Source organism: Colletotrichum scovillei (genome assembly GCF_011075155.1).
Source record: "Colletotrichum scovillei strain TJNH1 chromosome Unknown Contig00006, whole genome shotgun sequence".
NCBI classification, from domain to species: Eukaryota; Fungi; Ascomycota; class Sordariomycetes; order Glomerellales; family Glomerellaceae; genus Colletotrichum; species Colletotrichum scovillei.
In genome coordinates this window covers 350,013-371,898 of record NW_023336264.1, presented here as the reverse complement: position 1 = coordinate 371,898, position 21,886 = coordinate 350,013, and the positions used below count along the sequence as shown (strand labels likewise).

Genomic DNA, 21,886 nt, shown 5'->3' with positions numbered 1-21,886 from the left:
TCGGCCAACACCTGAAATCAGATTATCATCCTCTTCCAAGGAATCATGCATCTCTTCAAGGCTGGCCTACCCGTCCTGGCTGTGTGTTCAGTCATCCAGGCCATCCCTGTCAATACTGGCGAAAGAGGCGATACGGCCTTACACCGCCACGATGGTCTCAAAGCTTCAGACACACGACAGGAAAACAGAAGTGCGGGCGGTTTCGTGCCTCCTCATATTCTCAGGAATATCACCCGCAGTCCCTTCGCCACAGACGAAGAGCGGCGCACTGCAAATCGGACCTTGGTGATTGATGGAGAGCGGTATGGACCGCAACAGCCGTCGGATTAATCGTTAGCTTTTGGGACTCAACTAGAGGGGCGAAAGGACAGTCACAGACTCGTAGCGTGTTCTCACTTGGCGAACTTCGGTAAAGAGCTTTATCAGTCCGCGATCTTGCTGCCCAGGTTGCTGACAACATGACAAAAAGAAAGGGTCGCGTTTCAAGTATTCAGCTCGGACGCAGGGACGGCAGACTGCCATCCGGAGACTCAACCAACTCGGCCTTTGCGAGCCCCGCAAGCCCGGCGGAATACGGCCGAGTGTGGAACTGGTGATGGTCTTGGTGAAACATCTTGTCCTATGCGCCGTCTGTGGAGGAACATAGCAGGCAATCCGTCGAACCAAGAGCCCACGATCCCGAGACCAGCTTCTCGCCCAGTCGCCCTGCGTTTGGCGGCCTTTCTTTTCTTCGCAACCACGAGACAGACGTGGCTCGGAACAACCGGCAGTCTTCGCTGCATGTCGATACTTTACTTCAGTGGGTGGTTCATGGCACCTTATCACTGATTGTCTCAACGCATGTCATCGAATCGCTGGGCGGAAAGGAAGTGTGGCTAGATCTTGAATACCTCGGGCGGGAAATAGCTCAAGAAACCTTACTCAAGACTAGATTTCTCGCTACTTTATCGAAATGAAGCTATTCCCATCAATTCCCTCGCATTGGCCACTGACAGGCCACGTGTTGTAGATCAGCAAACCTTCGAGAGATCCGAACTTGAGAAAGTTTGCAGGCCCTGCTGGACCGTGCTTCACAACTATTTGACATGCTGACTCACCGTCCGAGCACAAAAGAGAGACGGCCTCGGTAGCTTCGGGGGAACCAAGGGAATTCCTTCGGGATCACCTCCGGCAACGGGAGTCTTCCGGGTCCGGATGGCCGCGACGCCAACTGCCGACGATGTACTGGTTTTCCTTGGTTTTGCTCGGGCCCAGAGGGATAATGCGGGCCCGTGTCTGGGGTTCTTCCAAGGAAATGTCACGGGTCCGGAGCGTAGCATCACCTGTCGGATCCTAGACGAGACGGGGGGCGGATGCTCGAAAAGACCACTCCGACTGACTCCCTGAGGTCACACTGTTCGGATGCGAAGGGAAAGCTTGCGCATCTATATACAGCAAACGGAACGGAGTACACTACACTTCGAGAGGAAGAGAGTTTGTGTGGTATTCGTTGACAGCGGCTATGCAAAGACACGCGTTGTATGACGTCCAGCCAGGCCCAGACAAACGAGTTTCTCCATGAAAATAGCCCACGGGGACTTGGGGACAGTTTGATGTGGATGGGCAACGGTGGCTGGACAATCCGATGTGCAACGCTCATTGCACAGCACCAGCACTCTTTAATTGGGGCTCTTTTTTCAGGTAAAGTTGAGAGTTGATCCAACATGGGGCGACAACTCAGGGGCTCGCAAAGGTTGTCTTGGGTAGATGACATAACCGCGCAGGGATATCCCAGCATCACCGCCCACGTCCAGCAAAGTCGTATTTAGGAACTCCCAGAGGGCGCTTCTCCCTTTTCGTACACGTTGTCCAACTACTACTATCTTATCTTCGGTCGGTCGTTCTCACATACGTGTGTTCACGGTTGGATTTCTCTCTTCTTCGGTCCACTGAGCCTCACTTTCAGATGCCGGCCGTCGCAGCTCCAACAGCACCTTTCATTTCATTCCCTCATTCATTTTGAAAGAAAGCATACGCACATCCACTAGACTATACGCATGTTTGCTCGCAACACCCGAGCGAGACAAAAAGGCACCATGTGGGAAGAGTCCACGCGGGGCCGGGAGGGGCAGCAGTTTAAAGAGCAGAGCCCATACGGCGACCACGACGCTGTAGGTGAAAAGGCATCGGCCGCCGCAGCCTCAGCGACAAGAAACAGCGCAGACAAGATCAGATGCCTCGATGGGCTCCGTGGAATCGCCTGTTTACTCGTCTTCAACTACCACTTCCTATGGCCCTGGACGCCGGCCATCATGCTTGGCTATGGAGCCATGCCCCCCGGATCGCCCGAGCCGTACTTTGAACGGTCATCCCTGCCCATCCTGTGCCTCTTACAACGAGGACGACCTATGGTGGCCATCTTCTTCGCCATCTCGGGATACGTTCTATGCCGACATATTCTGAGAGCGATTCACGAGCGCCGCTTCGAGGCCGCTTACCAGAGTCTTGCGTCGTCCGTCTTCAGGCGTGTCTTCCGCCTTTACATCCCTCCCACCATTAGCATGTTCCTCGTCGCACTGCTTGCTCAGATGGGCGCCTTTAAGTCCGAGTTTGAGATTTACAAAGGGCCCGACTCGAGGTACATCAACGGTACTGTGACTGTCGCCACGTTGAACAACACTTGTGTAAATGGCACGTACTCTGTCGAAGGAGCCGCGGGGATCGCCAAGTTTCTCGGCTTACAGACCCCGGCTTTCCTGGGCAATGTCACGAGCAACGACACGAACACGCTTTGTCTAAATGCCACGTCCCAACTTTTCATGCCTCCAATGCTGTATGCATTGGCAGATGACATCGAGGCCGCTTCTAAAGTGGTGAATGAGACGAGCAGCCTGAACGGCACTGCGATCAACATCACGATGCAGGACGTTGGAGACAAGGAGACACCTGAGAAACACAGGTCTTACCACGATCTCCTCCATCTGCACTCTAGACCAGCCCTTCTCGATGACGAGAAAGACTCGGCCAACGTAACCAACCCGGTAAACTTCACTTGGGTCCAGCTAGGCGGCTCATGGGAGGAGCATCCCTTCATCCACGACAACATCACCTATGCTCTGAAAAACTTCACGAGAGCTTACGTCGAGTGGGCCAACCCTTTCAACTTTGGTCACTACCACACGCGCTACGATCCGCACACCTTCACCATCCCGATGGAGCTGCGCGGCTCAATGTTCATCTACCTCTTCCTGCTCGGCACTGCCGCCATCCAGGCGAAGTGGCGCCTTCGTATCGGTGCCTTCCTCTCCGTCTACAGCTTGATCCTTGGACGGTGGGATATGGCCACCTTCATGGGCGGCGTTCTCCTCTCAGAAGCGGACATCAGACGGGCTGACCGAGGGCTGATCCCCCCAGCGACGAATGGCAGGAAAGTCCAGCAGGCAACTATCGGACAAAAGCTCCTCGGATCAAGAACAGCTCGATGGGGAGCGCTTTTCGTGGCACTCTACCTGCTCTCGTACCCCGACGCCGGTGCCGAGTGGACGCCAGGCTTTACACTTCTCTCCTCGCTCGTGCCACGGTACTACATCCCCCTCTCCGGCTGGATGTTCTACCAAGCGATGGGCGCTATGCTCCTTTTACCCTGCGTCCTTCACAGCCCCTTCCTCCGCGGCGTGCTCGAGGGACGGGTGGCGCAGTACTTGGGCAAGATCAGCTTCTCGTTCTATCTCGTCCATGGCCCGGTGCTGCATAGTCTAGGGTTCTGGATCATGCCGAGACTGTTTGAGCGTTTCGGTCGCAACCTGGGTTTCGTTGTCGGCTGGGTTGTGTTGCTGAGCGTGTCACTGTATTTGTCGGACTGGTGGTGCAAGAAGATCGATACCTGGAGCGCAACGGTTGGACGGCGCGTAGGAAAGGCATTGAAAGACTGAGCTGGGGCTCCGGAGTTTTGTAAGATTGCTTTCGTAGTTATTCTCTAGGGAATAATCAAAAGGTCATGATACCCTCATCTTGTTTTATTCCTGAATACGCACCTTGATGGCCCTCATCCGATCCCTCTTAGGCACCAAAGAGTGACCACCTTCTAACAAGCACCGTCCGTTGTAGTAGATGGCCGAGCGGTACGATTCGTATGTTGGCTCACGGTCCTACATAATGCCATGGATAGCTTGTTTTTTGCCAAGGTCGCGGGTTCGAGTCGGCTTTGGTCGTCTTCTTTTTCCTCACCTTCTAAGCGTGCATGCTGTAGTGAGAGGACGGCTCGTGAGGTCTCCGCGCAAATCTTCATGCCTCACCGATGAACACTCTTCCTGTACACGGTATGTCACATGAACAGATGGCAGGATGTTATTCTTAATACATTATGTTGTCTGGCTGTATGGTACAGGCTTATGGCTATTACATATCTGTAAGGTGATGAAGCCTTATAGGAGGGCAATACAGCTAATCGTTTTCCCATAATATGGCAGGATATCGATTATCAGTTATGACGCTGAACGATCATCTTGTTCCTCATGCTTCTCCTACGCCGAGTAGGATTCGCAGGCTGCTTCCAGATAGGTTGATCAGGGTCATAGCCAACAAGGCAGTTGACCGTCTCCGCACCCTCGCCAGCATCATTGATCTCGCTGCCGGCAGGATTCTTCCATTGCCCAGTGAGCTTGATATATCCATCAAGAGCATCAGTCATTGTCTTGCCCAGCTCGAGCGCTTTGGCAGCTCTGCTGTGCGAGTAGTATGTGAGCAGCGAATGCGCCGCCTCGCGCTCGTTGGCTTCGATGAGGACTCTAGCGCTTGTCTCGACCCAGTCCACGTCGCTGCGACTTTGGTTCTCAAAGCCCGTGAGCATCTGCGTGACGATGGGCAGATAGGTGTCTGGGGAGGAGCACATGTAGTAAAGCACACGCTTGAAAATGCGACCGGCAAAGACGCTCGCCTCCTGCAGCTGGAAATCCGGGTTCAGGAAGCTGCCGGAGGCCCCGGTCGTGAGGTAGCGGTGCTCGCCGAATTCGGGGGGCACGCTGTTGACACCCAGCCACCACGGCACGAACGGCGAAGAGACGGAGGTTGCGGGCGCGTTCCAGATGCGCAGCAAGTCCGCGTCGATGCCATCTTTCAAGCTGACGATTTGCCCGTAGCCTGCCTCGTCATCGGCGATACGCTTATCGCGGACGCGCTCCATCAACTTCTCCTCAGTAAGGGGAACCATCTCGAGAGTGGCGTTCTCGAGCGCAGCTTGGGACATGAACTTGAAGCCGCCATCACGAGCGGTCATGTTCTCGCCCTTCTCGCCGTAGGCATTGAAGATGTTGAAGGGCACGCCCCCGTTAGGATCCCACCACCCTTGCTCGACGGCAAAGGAGACAATGTTCTCGGAGCCCATGTAATCGGAGCTGTTGGCAAAATCGGTGGGGAAGTCTTCAATGTAGCCAGGGTATAGAACGCGGACCTCGTCGGTCTTGAGACGCTCTGCCGCCCACAGCTTCTTGCCGCCGGCCATTTCCCAGACGACCCAGCCCTCGTCCTTGTCGGCGACCAAGTGGGTGTTTCCGCCGTACGTTGCCTCGCCGTACTGGTTCATCAGGTCGCCAATGATTTCCACGCCCTCTCGAGCAGTTCTAGCTCGTTCCATAACGATGCGCGCAAGGTCGCTGTACTGGATTCCGTGCTGCGGGGTCGGGGTCATGTTGACTAGCTCATCGCGATTCTGCGCCCATACATCGCGGACGGTGACGCCGTTCTCGTTGAGGCCGCCGTTGGTGAGCGGCGCCGGGAAGCCCTCGAAGTCCGAGTACTCCATCGACATGTACCGGTAGGTGTGGCTGACCTGCGGAATCGTAAAGAGCTCGCCGGGAATGCTGGCCTTGTCCGTCACGCCGACGGTGATCGTCGCGTTAGCCGCGTGGTCGGCGGCGGGAAACAGCTGGAGCCAGTGGGAGGAGACCTCTTCGCCGGTGCCGCCGACCATGACGCTCCCGTCGGCGGTGAGGTCCTTGCCGACGTAGAAGGCGTAGCTGGCGGAGGCCGGCCCGGCGAGGGCCGCTAGGACAACGGCAGAGCTTTGGAACATCATCTTTGCCTGTGATCAGCGAAGATGGCTCTGAGCGAGTTGGCTGAGGTGGGCAAGAAAGAGGAACTGTCAAAGAAGAGGAACACGGCCCCTCTTCAAGAGGGACTATTCTCCTCGCCCCTCGCTAGAGTCATTTTTCGGCAATGATGTCGAATGGAAGCCTCCGATGTTGACTTCGGAGTCGCGCTACCCCACACCGAAATTTCCGGTATCGCTAGCGGTGAAGATAACGGTTGCGCCAAGAGCCATCATTCTGCGCGGTAAACACACTTAATGACAATGATAAGTGAACGACTGACAAGGATCATCTTGTCTCCCTGGAAATGACCCCATGGGTTTGCAGACACGGTCCCTTGTTCCTGGGGAAGAGATGGTTAGAATTACCGCAATCCGACTCAATCGTTGATTGAGTCGGGTAAATAAGCGACTAAAGTTGCTCCATTGGAGAACGTTTCTGCAAGTCATGCTCCGATAGACTCGGACTATGATTCCGCATGCACATTCTTCATCCACATGTCGTGGAAGTTGCCTCTCAGCTTGTCTTCGGAGCCGATTGGCTGTAAGTTAGACGTCAACCAACTCTTTCCTATTCTTTCACACTGTTCAAAAACGCGTTTACAGCCCAGGAGCCCCATATTTTCAGTCAATATCTGGCAACGGCAAAAGATGACAACGGTAGGCAAGTTATCAAGATCCTCTCACCACAACCTTTCCGAATGAGAGTTTGACCTATGGAGTGAGGATAGACTTCGATATTCAAGTTGCGAGAGCAAGGTCATTGATGCACCCACCTTCGACCAGCGCTGTAGTCACCTATGGAGACTGGCGGACCACCTCGCGTTCTTTCTAAAATCTGAACTTTAATGCTCTTTCCACAGAGGTTGTGTACCCCTTCGGGGGGATCTAGGTGTGCTATTCGCGGTATAAAGCATCTCATCTCGCGCTGATAGTCTATGGACTCTGTTATCATTTTCTCAAGGAGCCCAAACACGTTGCTTTCTATTCCCTCAATATCGTTTCTCTGCTCTCACTCCAATCCATCGTCCTCTTTGGGACTGCCTCGGAGCCGTTTCTAGTCGAGCTGAAATCTTGTAGTGACTGGTACGCACCAATTCTAGCCTGGCAGCCCTGACAATACATAGCTTCCGCATTCCCTCTCGATACCATCCCATCAGCAATCCACGTCAGGATCTTCCAAGCTGCTTGCAGAAAAAGAAGATCCGCAAGCAGTATTGAAAACAACATTGCACCACCGTTCTTCTGTTGAGGAACAGAGCAAAGGTATTGGCTGACAATGGTAGCGTTGCTGCAGCTCAAGGGTCCCATCATAGGCTGGAACTTATTGTAGCTATCCCGGAGCGTCACCAAGCCGCTATTCGTGTCATTCGATCTGGGAGCAGGAATCTGGTTGTATCGGTCTGACCCGTATAGTTGTGATCTGGAGCCGTTCAAACTCCGTCCGGGATCCCGGTTGTAGTCGTCTGGTGCCAGGATTGCATATCGGAGCCCACGATCGTCCAGAAGGAGGTTTGGTGCCTGGCAATTGCCTAAGTCCAGGGAAAGTAGAGAAAAGAGAATCTTTGAGGAGTGAAGCCCTTCTGTCAATGCTGGAGATCCGTACCACTGTTAATATTAGCTAAAATGTCTTCTCTCGATGGAAATGGTCTCCAAGTCCTCAAAAAGAAAGGATTGACATACATCAGAATTGTAATCTTTGAGACTTTTGTCCATGTTCTTATTGAGAATCGAGGAGTCCGTGTTTGCCAACCACCAGTAGAGATCAAAGAATTGATCGGTGTAGATGCTAAACCAAGAAGTGAGCAAACGCGAGTCAAACAGATGAGCCATAGTGACCTACTCTTCTCCTGGCTTGGGAGTGTAAGTAAACCCGCTCCGAACGACATAGTTATCGGAGCCATATATGTTCGTCATATTTGCTGCAACTGTCATTACACCGCTCCAATACGCATTGAGCAGTCTGGTCCCCCACCACACGCTTGCGTGTGTTCCAGGATCATCTTCGATCACGTAGCTATAGGTATGATCACCTCCACTATTTTCCTCAGTAACGAGCGTTATGGTCACGGGACCATCATCTGTCACAACAGTGCAGTCGACAGTCGCCTCCATTGTAGACTCCCCGTATGACAGCCACCATGAAGGAGCAGGCGGCACCGCCGTATCACTCTTCTTCATTTTCAAAAGTATGCTTTTAGGTGAGCAGCTTTGGAGAGTGTTGTTTTTGTAATTCAAACTCGACAATGAGTTGGTTCTTGAGTCCGAAATGGCCTTGACAATGTACCTAAAGCCTAGGTTTGAGGTGAAGAAGGAGTCGCCGATTGTAAACAGACGCGGTTGACACTCTGCTTTTACGTCACTCCTCCAATTGAACGGAATCTTTCTAAACCATCTGGGACCATAATCTTAGCACGATAATGATTGGGTATTGTTGCATCGTCGACGTACTGTGCGTTTGAAAGGGCTTCGGTGCCATTGGGATCAGATGTATATAGAGGCTTCAAGTAGTATCCATTTGCGCTCAGGTTTATTAACGAGAGCAAGACGGCGAGAATGATACCGCCGACCAGAACGACGGGCGTAAACCAGCGAAAAGGATACGGCTTGGAGATCGAGTACGAGAACCACGACCGATGCATCTTGTCATTCGGACACCGATAGCATTGCTGATCCCCTAGCAAGTGATGGCTGTTGGCTTCAAAGCAGGCGTTTTTGCGTTTGGTCTGAGCGGCGATCGGTGATTAGATGGCCTCGATTTCTAGCAGTCAATCATCTACGTGCGGCCATGCAGCTCCAGGTAAGCCGGGGGCTCTTGATCTTATACTCTGCTGCTTACTATGATGTCACGAATCCTGGAGGGTAGCGGGACTCTCTGATTGGCGATGTAGACCAAGGCGAGACATTGAATTTAGGTATCAGTGGTTTCGCAACAGTGAACGAACCACGCCTTTCGCTGTAATCGCCGCTAATCTTCACCAATTGGAAGAGGCAGTCGTAGGATTCAGGATCGGTACTTTCGCTTGATAGTGTCCTAAATTTGGCTCTACTTGCAGACCCCTGGAATCCTCCGTGCCTGCCTAGACAGTAGCGTCTTACTTGCGTCTTAGGCGCACACAGTGTCCATGTATCACACAAGCCTAATTGCGCTTACTCAAATCCAACCCAGCTGCGTATCAATAGCCCTCGTTCGCGTACCTTTAGCGACAAGAAGCTTTACCTTTGGTCTATGGCCTGACTGGAATTCTAGGCTTGCCAGGTGCCACCATTCAATACAGGCTGCCAGCATCGAGCAATGTAAGCACAACCTGCCTGGGAGTCGACATATTGATCCAGGTATATCCGGCATGAGGCGATGGCGTGCAAGACGATATGCTTGGGATGTCATAGTTTCATAGATCGCGTGTGGATATTATAGCTTAGGTAGGCGGTTCCAGTTATACATGGTGTTCATACTGCAACTTGCCAGTAACAACGAGTGGCAGCGAAAGGGGTATATTGATATTCGCACGACTTCGCTAGCAAAATCTATCAAGGGGCGCATTGGCAGTTGCTTCACGTCATTATCAGCAAGGTGAAGTCATACGTGGAAGAGCAGGACTTTGACTCACCAAACAGTTGAGGTCAACTGGGTGCACTGCTTGTATTGCAGCTGAGGATTGGTACACTACAAAGCAACAGTCAGCCCGTCTGAATCTATTGAATTGAGCCCCTTTTCGGGAAGGTTTACTTACGACCAGTTTGTCGCGGACACTGGGGCAAGGGTCAACAGGCGCAGGAGGCGGCCTGGCCAACGCAGCACCGAAAACTGCAAAGAAAACGAAGGTGGAGAGCTGCATTTTGGCGTAGTAATTGAGAATAGACGAGACTTGGAACTGAACTTGTTTGACTATAACAAATCGAGGAATTCTGAGACTTTTTATACGGACGAGTTGACTTGCTGTGACCGAGACAATAAGGCCTGGCGAAGCCATTGGCACAGCTTCGGCAAGCAGTTCCGGGTCGGTGTTCCTTACAGCTCCGACGCAATATAGCAAACCTCGCTTCCTTCTAGTCTAAACTCTGTTTTGGTAAATTCAGTATACAAGTGCTTCGATACGGCGAACTTTTGCCGACTTTAGCTAGGTGAATGACTCAAGAGTTCGTGACTGATCATGCCGAATCGCAGCAAATTGACAACCGGCCCCCACCGCTCGCAAGTGAAGGACGCGATTTCGAGCACTTTGGGTTTAAGAAACTCCCCAGATCCAAGATCTTTGCGGAGTTGTGTCCCGAATCCGTAAGTGATAAGCTTTGCCGCTGACCCGGCCGAGAGAGCAGATAGAACCTCCTGCCGCTTTGGATCATAGGGGCATCTGGAATATAGGGGTGGAATGCATCTTTGACCTTGCAAGGGGTCCATATAGTTGAGGCATTTGCTTGCTGAAGCTGTTTTCATAGGTCAGCGGTTTCCTAAAGCTATACATAGCAGTATAGTCGGTGTTGGTCAGCGGAACTTGGAACTCTCACCGAGCACTAGCCAGCGTAGCGGGTGCTGTGTTTGAATTGCGGCGAGTTGATGACATGATTTAGTCCGATTAAGTCCGTTAAATGAGCGGCCATGTTCATCCCACTGGAACACACTTAATTTGGGTTTGGTCAAAAGATTTATTGAGGCCTAGTGGCCGGGTATCATAAAATCCCACCGGATCCTGCTACTTAAGGGACTCGAGAAATGACTCCAGAGGACCTGCCGGTAATTGATAGCCCAGGGATGTTCGAGGACAGAAGAAATTTGGTTATCAGGTCGCAGGTCATGGTGCATGACCTCGGAGCCAGGCCGGTCCGGCTCTTCCTAACATCGTCGAAGGCCAGGAGCCGAGTTGAACTTCATCGGTCTTCGCAAGGGCAGCAAAACGCATCTCCAAATACTTTCAGAGCATCACCGAAGCCTCACAGTAACTTCGAGGCAGCTGATCTTCCTCACACGACTCTCCTCCCCGAATCCCTCATCCTCTTCCTCGAGCACCACATCGTCAACCGTGCCCACGGTCTTGGTTCTCACCTCGACCTCGCAGTCGCTCTGCTCTGTGAACCATGCCGCAATACTGAGAACCTTCTCAATTGCTCTGCCTGTGCCGAGCACGATAGCCTCTCCATTTCCTCCTTTGGTGCCGTTGTCGCGATGGAGCAGGTCGATGCGCTGGTTGAGGTTCATGCCCCTCGTTGACGGAGCGTTGCCTTTGAGGGACTTGTCCAGTTGCTTGCGGACACGTGAGACTGCTGACATGAATGGTGTTGATGCTGACACGTAGATGAGTTGTGATTTTGATGAGTTGGGTTGTTGACGGCGAGGCAAGGCACGCTTTTGAATCTTGGAGCCTGAAATTGGGTTAGGCGAAGACTCATTCGATGGGGAAACCAAACTTGGAGTGGCTAGCTTACCTTCAGGCAGCCGAGGCAACTTGGTCATAGTGGAAGACGACTGTCTTTTTGAGGGTGGATTATCTCTGCCAGCCTGGCCTTGTGTTGTTGACCGAGTCGGCGCCATGTTAGGGTAGGCAGCTGCGTGGGTGTGAGTGAGTCTGAGACGTGAAATCCTTTCTGCCTTGACGGTTTTGCGGATCCCGATGGCGTGTATGAGGTTCAAAAGGGTCTCGTCAGATAGGAGTGAGATGAAATGTGTACAGACACCCTGTAGAGGTTCTCTGAGTTTGAGATGTGTGATTGTAAGATACGCCGGCCTGAAATGTTCAACAAGACACCGAGAAAGATACTGACCCGTCCCCCGGATGAGAAAAGTGCATGAAGTGGGCCCAGACCCGTCTGCAGCGGCGGGGCAGGCGCACCTTCCTCCGCTAAATCGGTTCGGCCCCCACTGAAGAAAGCACCGCGCACCGACCACCCTGGTCCAAAGCCTCCCGCGATGACGAGATGCCCTTCTGGAGCTTCAAACTGTCCACCATGAGCTAATCGAATAACACCAATCGCCCTGTTGCGGCTGCCTACGAATCGTTTTACCAGACAAGACAAGTCTCACGAGCTGTCGAAGCTAAAGCGAACCTGAGTTGACAGCATGTCAATAGCAATCTGGCCTCCGGTTTCCCCAGAGGAGCTGATAAAAGGGAAACAGGAATGCCTCGTACGTGCCCTCGCCGTCTCTAGTTGCCTCGCGTCGAACCCCAAGTCATTGAATCCCAATCTCGGAAGCCACAATGCTAATCAGACTCGACAAACTCTCACAGGCCCGCGAGCTAGAATGGATCGTCGTAGAAACACACGCCATCCTCAAGGACATCCGTCACGGCCTGCAGGACTGCTATGCTCTTCTGGCGCCCATCGACCCGGGAAGCACTCTCGTCATGAGCACGCAGCGTAACGAGCGCGTAAAGGGAACAGTGACCCGGGTCGGCACGCGGATAATCAAAGGGGTAAGTCTGTTCTCTGCCGACTACCTCCCCCTTTCGTGACTACGCACCCGTGGCTAATACCTTCAAGACAATCCATCTCCAGCTCAAAACCCTCCCAACGCAGACCCTGAACCTCGACGCCTCGCACCCGGTCCACATCGCGGCCCTCGAAACAATCCACACCCACCTAACAGAATGTCTCGACCTCCTCTCCTTGACAGACACACCGAGCCCATCCAATAACCCATCCCAGCTCGCCGCCCAGCTGCGCATCATCGCCGCCTCCCTCAACGAGTCCTCCTCCCTCCTCAAGGGCCCGGCCCTGAACGAAGTCGACCACAGCTGGCAGACAGACTCCTGTCCGCCCGTCCACTTCAGCCCAGCCCTCGGGCCAAATATCAGCGTTCACCTAGGCCTCCAAGAATCGAGTCTGGTCCTCTGGCTGCGCGCCCTCGAACCCGTTGATTCGCCGGTACACTTCGGTACCAAGCTCGGTCTAGCCTTGGGAACGGTCCGAAGACTGGAACATGACGAGATGGACCGCCCTTTCCGCTTCACGTATAGCACCGTTACGGATGGCGGGCTGAAGCACAGGCATGGCACGGCGCATCCAAGGAGCAGCGGAAGCAGCCCCAGCGGGCTGGGTACACCCTCCAGTAATGGAGAAGCTACGGAGGTCTTTGTGAGGGAGAAGGTGCGGGTTGAGAGTCTGCCAGACCCCAATCTCATGTCTCTGTCGGCAAAGTTGGTTGCCCTGGGTCACACTCTGGCCAGCGCTAGGAGAAACCTAGCAGCTGTCATGGGTGAGGAGTTCGACGAGTGAAGCAATGTGTAAATGTAGTTCTATACCCCGGAGTTCGGCAGGTTAAGTTTGCATGTCTTTGGCAAGGTTACTGTTTTCAAATTCCTATGTGCTGGTCTTGTTTACCAGAATCTTGTACACATACAAGTCGCCAAATGGAAACCTTCTTCCATGATCAAACCAAGCCATCTGTCTTCCTAAAGTTGGAAAACGTAATCCCTAAAGCAGTCCATCCCTAGTTGCCTTCGTTGGCCTCACACACGCTGAACCAGGATGATTCCTCATGTCGGTCAGCATACCCAGTGTGTTGGCCTCGTAGGCATCGACAAATGAAAGCTGATATGGGCGATATGTAGAAGCATGCGATGCCACGCATAGCAGTTACGCAGCTGAGCCGAGTAAGAGTCCAAGAACCCCCCACGATTACGCCACAGGAGACCAGGGCATCGGGATCAAGATTCTCGACTTCATGCTCTGAATAAGAGGCACAGTCTTGTGGACAGTCTCGCTCCAGCCCTCGACGCTCCAGCTCTTCTCGCGGCGGATCTTTCGCTCCTCGAGGTTGGCGAACTGCCACAAGTGGTGAACGGTGTTCAGGTCTCCTATCTGCACGAACCAAGCGCCGACACCCTCCATGACCTCGCGTCTCGCCTTGAGGCCGCGTCTCCAGTGGGTCTCCCACTCGAGGAGGTTGCCGGGGTGGAGAGTGTATGATCGGAGCTCGAAGATGCCGCCAAGCTGGCGGGGAGGCGTGGTGGGCCAGAAGGAGAACTCCTGCATGAGGGACGTCTTCTTCGAGGTGATGAGGCTCTTAAGCTTCTTATCGAACTCGGCGAATTCGGGGTGCGAGCCAATGTTGTGGATTGACTCGTGATAACCCTGGTAGCGCTGGTACTCCCAAATATGGACTGTGAACCTAATATTAGCATCATGTGGTTTCGCTTCAGCATGGGGTGGTTTTTCTCGGCAAGGTAACCTACCAAACGTATCACAGTCTCCAACTTCGGTTCTCCAGCTTCCAACTAGATGGACCTTATTCTCGGGCATGGAAGCCATGCGCGGGTACCAGCTGCCAACAAGCTTGGTGTATTCCTCGACCTTGTCGGGCTTGACCTCGTGCTGGACGATCGAGTGGACGTACTTGCCTCGGGCAAGAACCTGACTGAAGCTTGCCTCGAGCTGAGCATCGAGCTCGCGACCTTCCTTGGTACCGTAGATGAGGTTGGTCAAGGGGCCGGCCTTGCGCGAAGGCTCCTGTGTGGCCTCGGCCTTCTGTCCTGAAGTAGCACTCACGGATGAGTCCTGGGCGGGCTCAGAGGAAGAGGCAGGGGAGGAGGAGGATTGAGTATACGCACTTGCTTCCCGCTGTTTCTGCTGCTCGACCAACTGCTCTCGGAATTGCTTCGATTTGTCGTTGAAGGAGGCGACGCTCTTGGGCGCGGCGCTGACGTCGGCCATGGAGGGCACCTTGAGCTGCTGGCTCGTGGAGCTGAATGCTCGCAGCGCGGAACGCGGGGTCGCCGCGCCGGCTGCTCGCACCAATCGCTGGCTCAGCATCTTTGCCTTTGGTGGTTTTGGGGAGGGGATTGGGCAAAGAAAGGGTGTTTTGGAGAAGGTAGGTGAGATGAGGAGGTGTATGGTGACCAAGAGGTGTCGTTTCTTCTTCTTCTGCTTGAGCCAAGGGACGTTTTGTCTACTCAAACAAAGGTGACAAAACGTGCTCTTTGTTCAGCAAGAACAAGCCTCTGGTACGGGATGTGAAGGAGGAAGGAGAGCGAATTCGATACGTCTCGATCGGCAAGAAGCAGGAAGCACCCGAGAGCAGGGATTTATCACAGGACGGGAAGCAAGTCGGCGTGCAGAAAGGGCGTTTGGAGGCGGCGGCAGCGGACGGACGATTAGGTTGGTACGCTGGCTTGTGGTGGTAGTAGCAACCTATGCAAAGGTAGCGGTTAGGTGTCAAGGTGGTGGTGGTGGTCTCGCCCGTGCTTGAAATGGCAGTCTAGGCAAATGGGATGGATATAATTGGATGAGTTGAGGAGGAGGTCGGGCTACAACCGTGCAACAATGGTGTGTGTCTCTCGTTTCTCTGCAGATTCCCCCGCACTTTCTGGTAAAGTGAAGGCGGTAGTAGTAGGCAGAGGAGTGAAAGGAGAGAGAGCTTCAGGAGGAGGAGGTGTGTGTGTGGCAGGGACAAGATGAATGTGACACAAGGGAGGAGATGTTTGGCTTGCTACACTACGAGTTCGGGGTCTGGCACCACCACCACGCCAATCCCTAGGTCCCAAGTCCAACTCAGCCCCCAGAACCTGGGGAAAGCTCTCGCCGCGGCCTGCCACGGCACGGGGGAACGGGTTGCGGGTGAGCGAAGCTGGAAGCTGAAGCTTGCTAAGGTCACGGGTAGGTACGTATCACCTCCAAATGCGCCCAGATGCGGAGAAGCGTCGAATGATGTCACATGAGAACCGGGGTACAAGGGGGTGGATCCGACCTTGAGGAGACAAGCGGAAAATTATTACTGCGATATTCCGATTCCGCTCTTTTCCCGTGATGACCTGAAAGTAGCTGGCCCGTGCCCGGAAAAGACCAGAAACGGACAATACTCCACTATTTCTCGTCTGTCGCGGCTATGGCCTCAGGCCACAATTTGCTCGGCTACGGGTCCAGCCGCCGAAACCGAAAGCTCAATCGGAGGAAAAAGGCTCGTTTTGATAGCTTCACATCGAACCTCCGAATACCGCCCGCCATCTAGACCCCTTCAATTTCCCCCCTGCAACCCACATCACAACCGTCAAGATGACCTGGCTCGGAGCTCGCGCACTCAAGAAGTACCCCACGCCCGTCCGTACGTATTCCTCCAAGACCGTCCCTGCGAATCCGTCGCGCAATCGCTGACCTCCCTTACAGTTAAGCCGATGGCGCCTTTCTTCGCTGCCGGTATGTCCGAGTCCCCCGATGAACGCTGAATCCCGAGCGAACCAAGTTGCGAAAAACACGAGATAGAGAGCGACAAGACTAGCGACATGAAGCGCAGCGTGTGCTGATAATCCTGCAGGTCTGGTCATTGCCTACGGCATCAACTCTGCCCAGAACGCCATGATGAAGTGTACGTCGCGCAAACGAAGGAACCCCCGAAAGGACGCATACTAATGTTATATACAGCCGACGAGTGGAAGAACGATGCCCGCAACCCTCTCGCCAAGAAGCATTAAGTTCGCAATGGAGTAGCTCAGGCTGTACGGGGAGAAAGCCGAGCAATGGGAAACGTGTCGAGGATATAGACCCGCCAACGCGTTTTCTTCATGGACGCTGTATCATAGACGCACGGCTCGCATGCAATTGAGCTGTTGTACTAATGTACCGATGCCACACGTGCCATGACAATTCAGAACTGCAAGCAATCCGTGTCTGTATAAAGTGTGTGAATGCGTCACCAATGCCAACGTATCTGCACGGCGCTCTTGTACACTGCAATTAAACCGAACGCGGCACCCGCTGGACCTCGTTGGGTGAGAGTTGAATTTTCAAGTCGACAACAAGAGGGGTGGTTATCAATCCTCGAGTTGAGTCGCAGCATCAATAAACGAGGCTCGGACGGATGGCACACGTATCACGTGACGTTGAACAGTCGACAACTCAGCCATTGAAGATGATGAAACAAATTAACAGATGCCGTACCGTACTAGAATGATACAAAACTGGAATTGACCATATGAGACTTCATCGGACTTCAAGGAGTGATGCAATCGGTTATCGTGGCTGCGGTTCTTATCGCCGTCTCAATTCCTCTTCTTTTCGGCGAAGAGTCAACTGTGGATTTGTCAGTATCCACTTTACACTGTCACTGAACACCTCAACATCTCAACACGCCCTCTGAACTACATCGTAGATACACACACATGATAACTTCACTTCACTTACGTCTTAGAGTTGTTGCTTCTGTATCTAGAGTTTCTCAGTTTCCTGTCAAGAGCGTCGATAATACCCACTCATACTTCAGCCACATCTTTACCTGCAAAATGTCGACGGCAGCAGGCGCAACCCCGAACGGCTCAGCAGCAAAGAAGCCCAACGGAAAGAAAGAGATTAAAATTCTCATGCTTCACGGTAAGATACGTGCCCTGTTCTCGTACTTTTTATAGAACGCCAAATTAGTCGTCCAGACCCAGCCCATAATCAACATTTCTTCTCCATGACCCCTCTCCAAATCTCATCAAAACCTCACTAACACTCCAAGGCTACACCCAATCCGGGCCCCTCTTCCGCTCAAAAACCCGCGCCCTCGAAAAACTCATCGCAAAGTCCCTGGGCCCCTTCAACCTCGTTCCAACACTCTTTTACCCAACTGGACCCTCACAGCTCTCGCCGCGCGACATCCCAGGCTTTGTCCCCGACGAGTCCGCCAACGGCGAGGACCAGGAAATCGACGCCTGGGCCTGGTGGCGCAAGGACGAGTCCTCGGGCTCTTACCGCTTCCTGGACCAGGGCATCTCCACCGTCGCCGACGCGGTCCGCGAGGCCGGCGGCGTCGACGGCGTGGTGGGTTTCAGCCAGGGCGGTGCCTTTGCCGCGCTCCTGGCGGCCATCTTGGAGGGCCCGCATCGCGATGAGAAGATGCCGGAGGACCTGAAGGCTTCGGCGCAGGCGTTGCGGGAAGCTAACGGTGGGAAGCCGTTCAAGTTTGCAGGCATTTACTCTGGTTTCTTTGCGCCGCCTGAGGAGTTGCAGTGGGCTTACGAACCCAAGATCAAGACGCCTACGCTGCATTTCCTTGGTAGCTTGGACACTGTCGTTGAGGAATCAAGAAGTCAGGGGCTTGTGGACCGTTGTGAGGAGCCGATGGTCGTTGTCCACCCGGGGGGTCATTACGTGCCTATTACCAAGGAGTGGGCCATGCCGCTGATCGGCTTCCTCAAGAAGATTGCCGACGAAGAGGCAGCGAAAGCAAACATTTAGATACACGTCATACATCAACTTACGAACGAATGAATTGGGTAGGGGTATAGATAGGTACATCGAGGGCATTGGTTCATCATAGAATAGACCGAAGCATGTTTTACACATCCCAGCCTGGTTCATTGCCTTCGTCTAAGATAGTGTTCTACAATTACACGCCGTAACCCATGCCGAAACCCCGGCACCCATCCAGATGTCTAATGCGCCTTAGTAGACTTTCCCTTGCCCGACTTGGACGCGCCAGGCTGAATGTTGGCCATCATCTCCTCCTTGGTAATGAGATGATCGATACGCTCGAGGTGGCCCAACAAGCTCTTCATGTTGGAGCTCCACTCGTTCAAGATATCATCTGCATCTCTGGGCTTCGCGAAGCTTACAATACGCGCAGGGCGATCGATCTTGGCGTAGATAGTCTTGGAGGTGACCAGCTCGCTGATGTACTTCTCCGTCTCGTCCTCAGTGAGATCCAGCAGCTGGGTGAGGCGCTGGGTCTGGATGCGGGTGTAGTACTTGGCGACCACACGCACATTGTGCTCGATGACTCTCTTGCGGAGATCCAGCCAGCGCTGGTGCGCCTTCTCGTCGTCCGACTGGCCGGTTTGGGCGTCGAAGACATCAGTCTCGCACAGGTGAGGGCCAAAGGTCTTTGCGACCTCTGGCCAGCGCATGAGCTCGTGAACTGTGAAAAGCTTGAGAAGCTCTGCCTCCTGGGTGACTTGGCCGATTCTGGAGTCCTTCTGGATTCTGTGCAGCAGATCGTGCTGCTCGTTGTCGTGGGGGGCAAGAATGACGAAGTAGATAATGCGTTGGAGGACCTAGAGATTGTTTGTAAGTAGTTGTACTTGTCATAGCCGAATGTGTTGATCTTACAGGGTGGAGCTTCTTGGGGTCTTCCTCGACGGCCTCGGTGTCCAGAACCTGGCGGTAGTGCTTGCAGACGTCAAGGTACTTGTCATCATGCTTCGCAAGGATGATCTGTTGCTCGTAGTACCGCAGCTTCAGGTCTGTTGTGTCATCCTCCTTCTCTTCGGGGACTTCCTCGCCTCTCGCCTTCTTCTTCTCGCGCTCCTTCTTCTCCTTCTCCAGCTGCTCGGGCGTCTTCTTCGGCTTTCGCGACAGGTATCGGGTGCTGATCTTCCTGCTTAGAATCTGTGCTTGAGTCCAGTCGCCAACCTCAATGCAGAGAGCGACTTGTGCGAGGATGAATTCGGTCTTCTCTCTTCGGTCCATAGATCCAAACGTCTCGACCTGGAGCTCGCAGAGGATATCTGTCGCCGCCTTGAGGTCGCCCTGCTCCTTCTTGATATCGGACAGAGTCTTGGTCACACGCGCACGCTCGACTTCGACAAAGATCTTTCCCTCGGTGACCGTCCGCAGTGTCTCGATGACGGTGAGCTTGGTTTCGAGATTCGGGGTGGAGTCGAGGAAGCCCATGACCGCCTGGACCATCTTGGTGATAGCTTGCTTGAGCTGTCCATGCTTCTTCGAGAGAATCAGGACTTGCTCATTCATCAAGCTCCAGTCCCCGGCATTCTTGGTGATGTTGACAATGGCGATGAGTATACGCGATGTCGATGCGAGATCTGAGGACTGCGCTCCGTTAGCACGTCAGCACCTGGGGAAGGGAGGGGTAGCTTGCTCACCTGGCGGGTCTGCTTCTCCAAGACGCTCAGCTTCTCGATGGCAGCTGAGATATCGCTCTGTACGAATATCAGTATTCATTGCGTAGCCACGTCAATTTCGGGCTGCAATCCGCACCTTTGCGAGCTTCTCTGCCTCCGGGATCTGCTTGTCCGTCTCCTTCGAGAAGTCCTTCTCGGGCTTCAAGGCTGCCTCCGACATGCTGGGCGATAGTTCGGGGTTCTATTTGTGTTGAAGGTAACGACGCGAGTTCAGATCGGAATCGTGGCTGCGGTGGATTGGCAGTTGAAAAGGCTGTCGGTTGGGAAGGTGAGGCTGATTTGGTTGTTTGTTGGAATCGAAGGCTCCCGCAGCTACGCAACATGCTCGTGCCTACCTGACCTCACCCTGGCCACCGCAGTGCTCAGGTACCCGGATTAGGTAAGGCGGGGCAGAGCTGGCACGGAGGGACGTACCTTTTCCCGGCCCTGCCTTCCCGCTCCCATCGATGGTCTGTGCGTGGTGGCTTCCAGTAACTTTTGGTTTTCTTTCCTTCCATTTATTTTGGCTCTTGTTGATAGTTGACAGACGGATAACATCCTTGCGAAGAAGTACGTGATATTCTACAGTCAACTTGAAACACTGAAAGAATAAATGAGTTTGCTATGCCTACCTAGACTTCGTAGGATATAAGGAGGAAATTCTTTTCCTCAAGTACTCAGAGGCTGGACCAGGCATTGCTGCTCGCATGTTTGCTGTAGCTTGTGTCTACCGTTAAACATGATACTGATCAATATGTAAAGTCTTCTTAATAAAATATCACCAGGCTTCAATTTAGACGAGCTAGATTTCCACCGAAATAGATCATCATATTGACACAGCCCATACTGTTCTATTCTCAATTTCAATCGGATGCGACCTGGTACCATTGCAACAAAGGCGGTAAAGCCCACACAGCCTGGCATAACGACAACGATGACACAGTCACTCTCACGACTCCGAACCTTCCTCCGTGGGTGTCTCTTCTGATCAGTTGCAGCGCGTGTACGCCTAATTCGAGGTACTCAATACATGTACGGAAACAGATACGCGGGATCCGCGGGGAGTCACTCTTGCTGGCAGCTCAGATTCTCAAACGTTTGTTTGGCCCGGTCTGGTGGTCGGGAACAAGTCATGTTGTATTTAAAAACACATTATTTACTGAGAAGTGTCTAGCTATTGAACGCGAAAACAATATTTAGGGGTTGACAGGTGGGGGAGTGCTGTCAATGACAATCGTCGTAGGGTTGACCTGGTTGCAGAGCAAGTCTCCAAGGCCACCGGCGTGGCAGTATGTGAAAACATCGCCCTCGCCCCAGTAGCCAAAACTGTTTGCACCTGTCAGTTCGTCATCGTTCTCAAGTCTTATAGTTGGAAGTCACTTACGCAAGGCCAAGCTCGTGGTAGATGCGCAGCGCAAACTCAGTCTCCTTGCCCGGACGGATCGTGAAGCGGTACTTGGACTCGCCGCAGGTGATTACATCGGAAGGAACACCGGTCGCACCCTGGCAGGCCAGGTCCGTAGCGTTGTTGCCAGAAAGGAGGAAACTGACGTTGGTGACTGTTCCATTTTGCTGCTTGCGGACGGAAAGGTCGGCGATGTCGATGTTCTCGTACGGGCGAGGCTCTTCTGTCTCTTGGGGCGCCGGTGCAGCGAGGGCAGCAACGCCGAAGAGGCTAGTGACGGTAGCGAGAGTGAACTTCATTTTGAAATATGAGAACGTTCTTGGATCGTGTCTGGTGGTGTTGTTTGGAATAGTTGGGGTTCTGTTGCACGGCTGGTAATAGTGAGAGTAGGAAGACCAGCTTGGAAGAGGTTGCGTGGTAGTCAATTATATACTTGCGATAAGCTTCAGATACTGGACCATATGATCATCATCGCCAAGTCGGTTTGGTCGGACAAGCGAGGTTGGTGATTTCGACGTCACCGCCGCTTGGGAGGTGACCATTGTGTGGGGAATGCCTGTCCGGCAAATCCCAAAATGGCTGCGTTCTGGTAAATGAAACTATGGCAGT

At 53.3% G+C, this 21,886-nt stretch overlaps 10 protein-coding genes across 10 annotated transcripts; 4 read left to right on the top strand and 6 right to left on the bottom strand.

The window, feature by feature from the left end:
- Positions 1-1,771: 1,771 nt before the first annotated feature.
- HER10_EVM0003609 (uncharacterized protein) lies at positions 1,772-3,918 on the top strand. The gene has a single exon (XM_035473279.1). It carries the CDS (start codon positions 2,037-2,039, stop codon positions 3,909-3,911), a length of 1,875 nt encoding a protein of 624 aa, XP_035332407.1. The 5' UTR covers positions 1,772-2,036; the 3' UTR covers positions 3,912-3,918.
- Positions 3,919-4,352: 434 nt separating this feature from the next.
- Positions 4,353-6,185, bottom strand: HER10_EVM0007809 (dipeptidase domain-containing protein). Its single transcript, XM_035477353.1, has one exon. The coding sequence runs from the start codon at positions 6,050-6,052 to the stop codon at positions 4,460-4,462; it is 1,593 nt and encodes a 530-aa protein (XP_035332930.1). The 5' UTR covers positions 6,053-6,185; the 3' UTR covers positions 4,353-4,459.
- A 770-nt stretch (positions 6,186-6,955) lies between these two features.
- Positions 6,956-8,844, bottom strand: HER10_EVM0004478 (uncharacterized protein). The gene is made up of 4 exons (XM_035482957.1): positions 8,516-8,844; positions 7,908-8,459; positions 7,748-7,853; positions 6,956-7,672 (listed from the first exon to the last, which is right to left on the bottom strand). Exons 1-4 carry the CDS (start codon positions 8,704-8,706, stop codon positions 7,049-7,051), a joined length of 1,473 nt encoding a protein of 490 aa, XP_035332502.1. The 5' UTR covers positions 8,707-8,844; the 3' UTR covers positions 6,956-7,048.
- A 2,141-nt stretch (positions 8,845-10,985) lies between these two features.
- HER10_EVM0012912 (uncharacterized protein) lies at positions 10,986-11,767 on the bottom strand (the record flags this gene model as incomplete). Its single annotated transcript, XM_035482290.1, has 2 exons — positions 11,489-11,767; positions 10,986-11,425 (listed from the first exon to the last, which is right to left on the bottom strand). The coding sequence occupies exons 1-2, from the start codon at positions 11,592-11,594 to the stop codon at positions 10,986-10,988; spliced, it is 546 nt and encodes a 181-aa protein (XP_035333564.1). The 5' UTR covers positions 11,595-11,767.
- Positions 11,768-12,005: 238 nt separating this feature from the next.
- On the top strand, positions 12,006-13,340 carry HER10_EVM0012243 (uncharacterized protein). The gene is made up of 3 exons (XM_035481641.1): positions 12,006-12,185; positions 12,289-12,474; positions 12,542-13,340. The coding sequence occupies exons 1-3, from the start codon at positions 12,120-12,122 to the stop codon at positions 13,274-13,276; spliced, it is 987 nt and encodes a 328-aa protein (XP_035333485.1). The 5' UTR covers positions 12,006-12,119; the 3' UTR covers positions 13,277-13,340.
- On the bottom strand, positions 13,337-15,705 carry HER10_EVM0001570 (uncharacterized protein). The gene is made up of 2 exons (XM_035471314.1): positions 14,236-15,705; positions 13,337-14,163 (listed from the first exon to the last, which is right to left on the bottom strand). Exons 1-2 carry the CDS (start codon positions 14,810-14,812, stop codon positions 13,679-13,681), a joined length of 1,062 nt encoding a protein of 353 aa, XP_035332178.1. The 5' UTR covers positions 14,813-15,705; the 3' UTR covers positions 13,337-13,678.
- Positions 15,706-15,850: 145 nt separating this feature from the next.
- On the top strand, positions 15,851-16,629 carry HER10_EVM0006877 (ATP synthase subunit J). Its single transcript, XM_035476450.1, has 4 exons — positions 15,851-16,100; positions 16,163-16,192; positions 16,311-16,361; positions 16,418-16,629. The coding sequence occupies exons 1-4, from the start codon at positions 16,052-16,054 to the stop codon at positions 16,465-16,467; spliced, it is 180 nt and encodes a 59-aa protein (XP_035332810.1). The 5' UTR covers positions 15,851-16,051; the 3' UTR covers positions 16,468-16,629.
- Positions 16,630-17,274: 645 nt separating this feature from the next.
- HER10_EVM0005665 (serine hydrolase) lies at positions 17,275-18,211 on the top strand (the record flags this gene model as incomplete). The annotated part of the gene is made up of 2 exons (XM_035475271.1): positions 17,275-17,362; positions 17,493-18,211. The coding sequence occupies 2 exons, from the start codon at positions 17,275-17,277 to the stop codon at positions 18,209-18,211; spliced, it is 807 nt and encodes a 268-aa protein (XP_035332659.1).
- A 197-nt stretch (positions 18,212-18,408) lies between these two features.
- On the bottom strand, positions 18,409-20,053 carry HER10_EVM0010559 (PCI domain-containing protein; the record flags this gene model as incomplete). The annotated part of the gene is made up of 4 exons (XM_035480015.1): positions 18,409-19,026; positions 19,082-19,801; positions 19,855-19,911; positions 19,970-20,053. 4 exons carry the CDS (start codon positions 20,051-20,053, stop codon positions 18,409-18,411), a joined length of 1,479 nt encoding a protein of 492 aa, XP_035333264.1.
- A 948-nt stretch (positions 20,054-21,001) lies between these two features.
- Positions 21,002-21,642, bottom strand: HER10_EVM0004916 (uncharacterized protein). The gene is made up of 2 exons (XM_035474544.1): positions 21,257-21,642; positions 21,002-21,198 (listed from the first exon to the last, which is right to left on the bottom strand). Exons 1-2 carry the CDS (start codon positions 21,574-21,576, stop codon positions 21,069-21,071), a joined length of 450 nt encoding a protein of 149 aa, XP_035332557.1. The 5' UTR covers positions 21,577-21,642; the 3' UTR covers positions 21,002-21,068.
- Between the last annotated feature and the right edge of the window lie 244 nt (positions 21,643-21,886).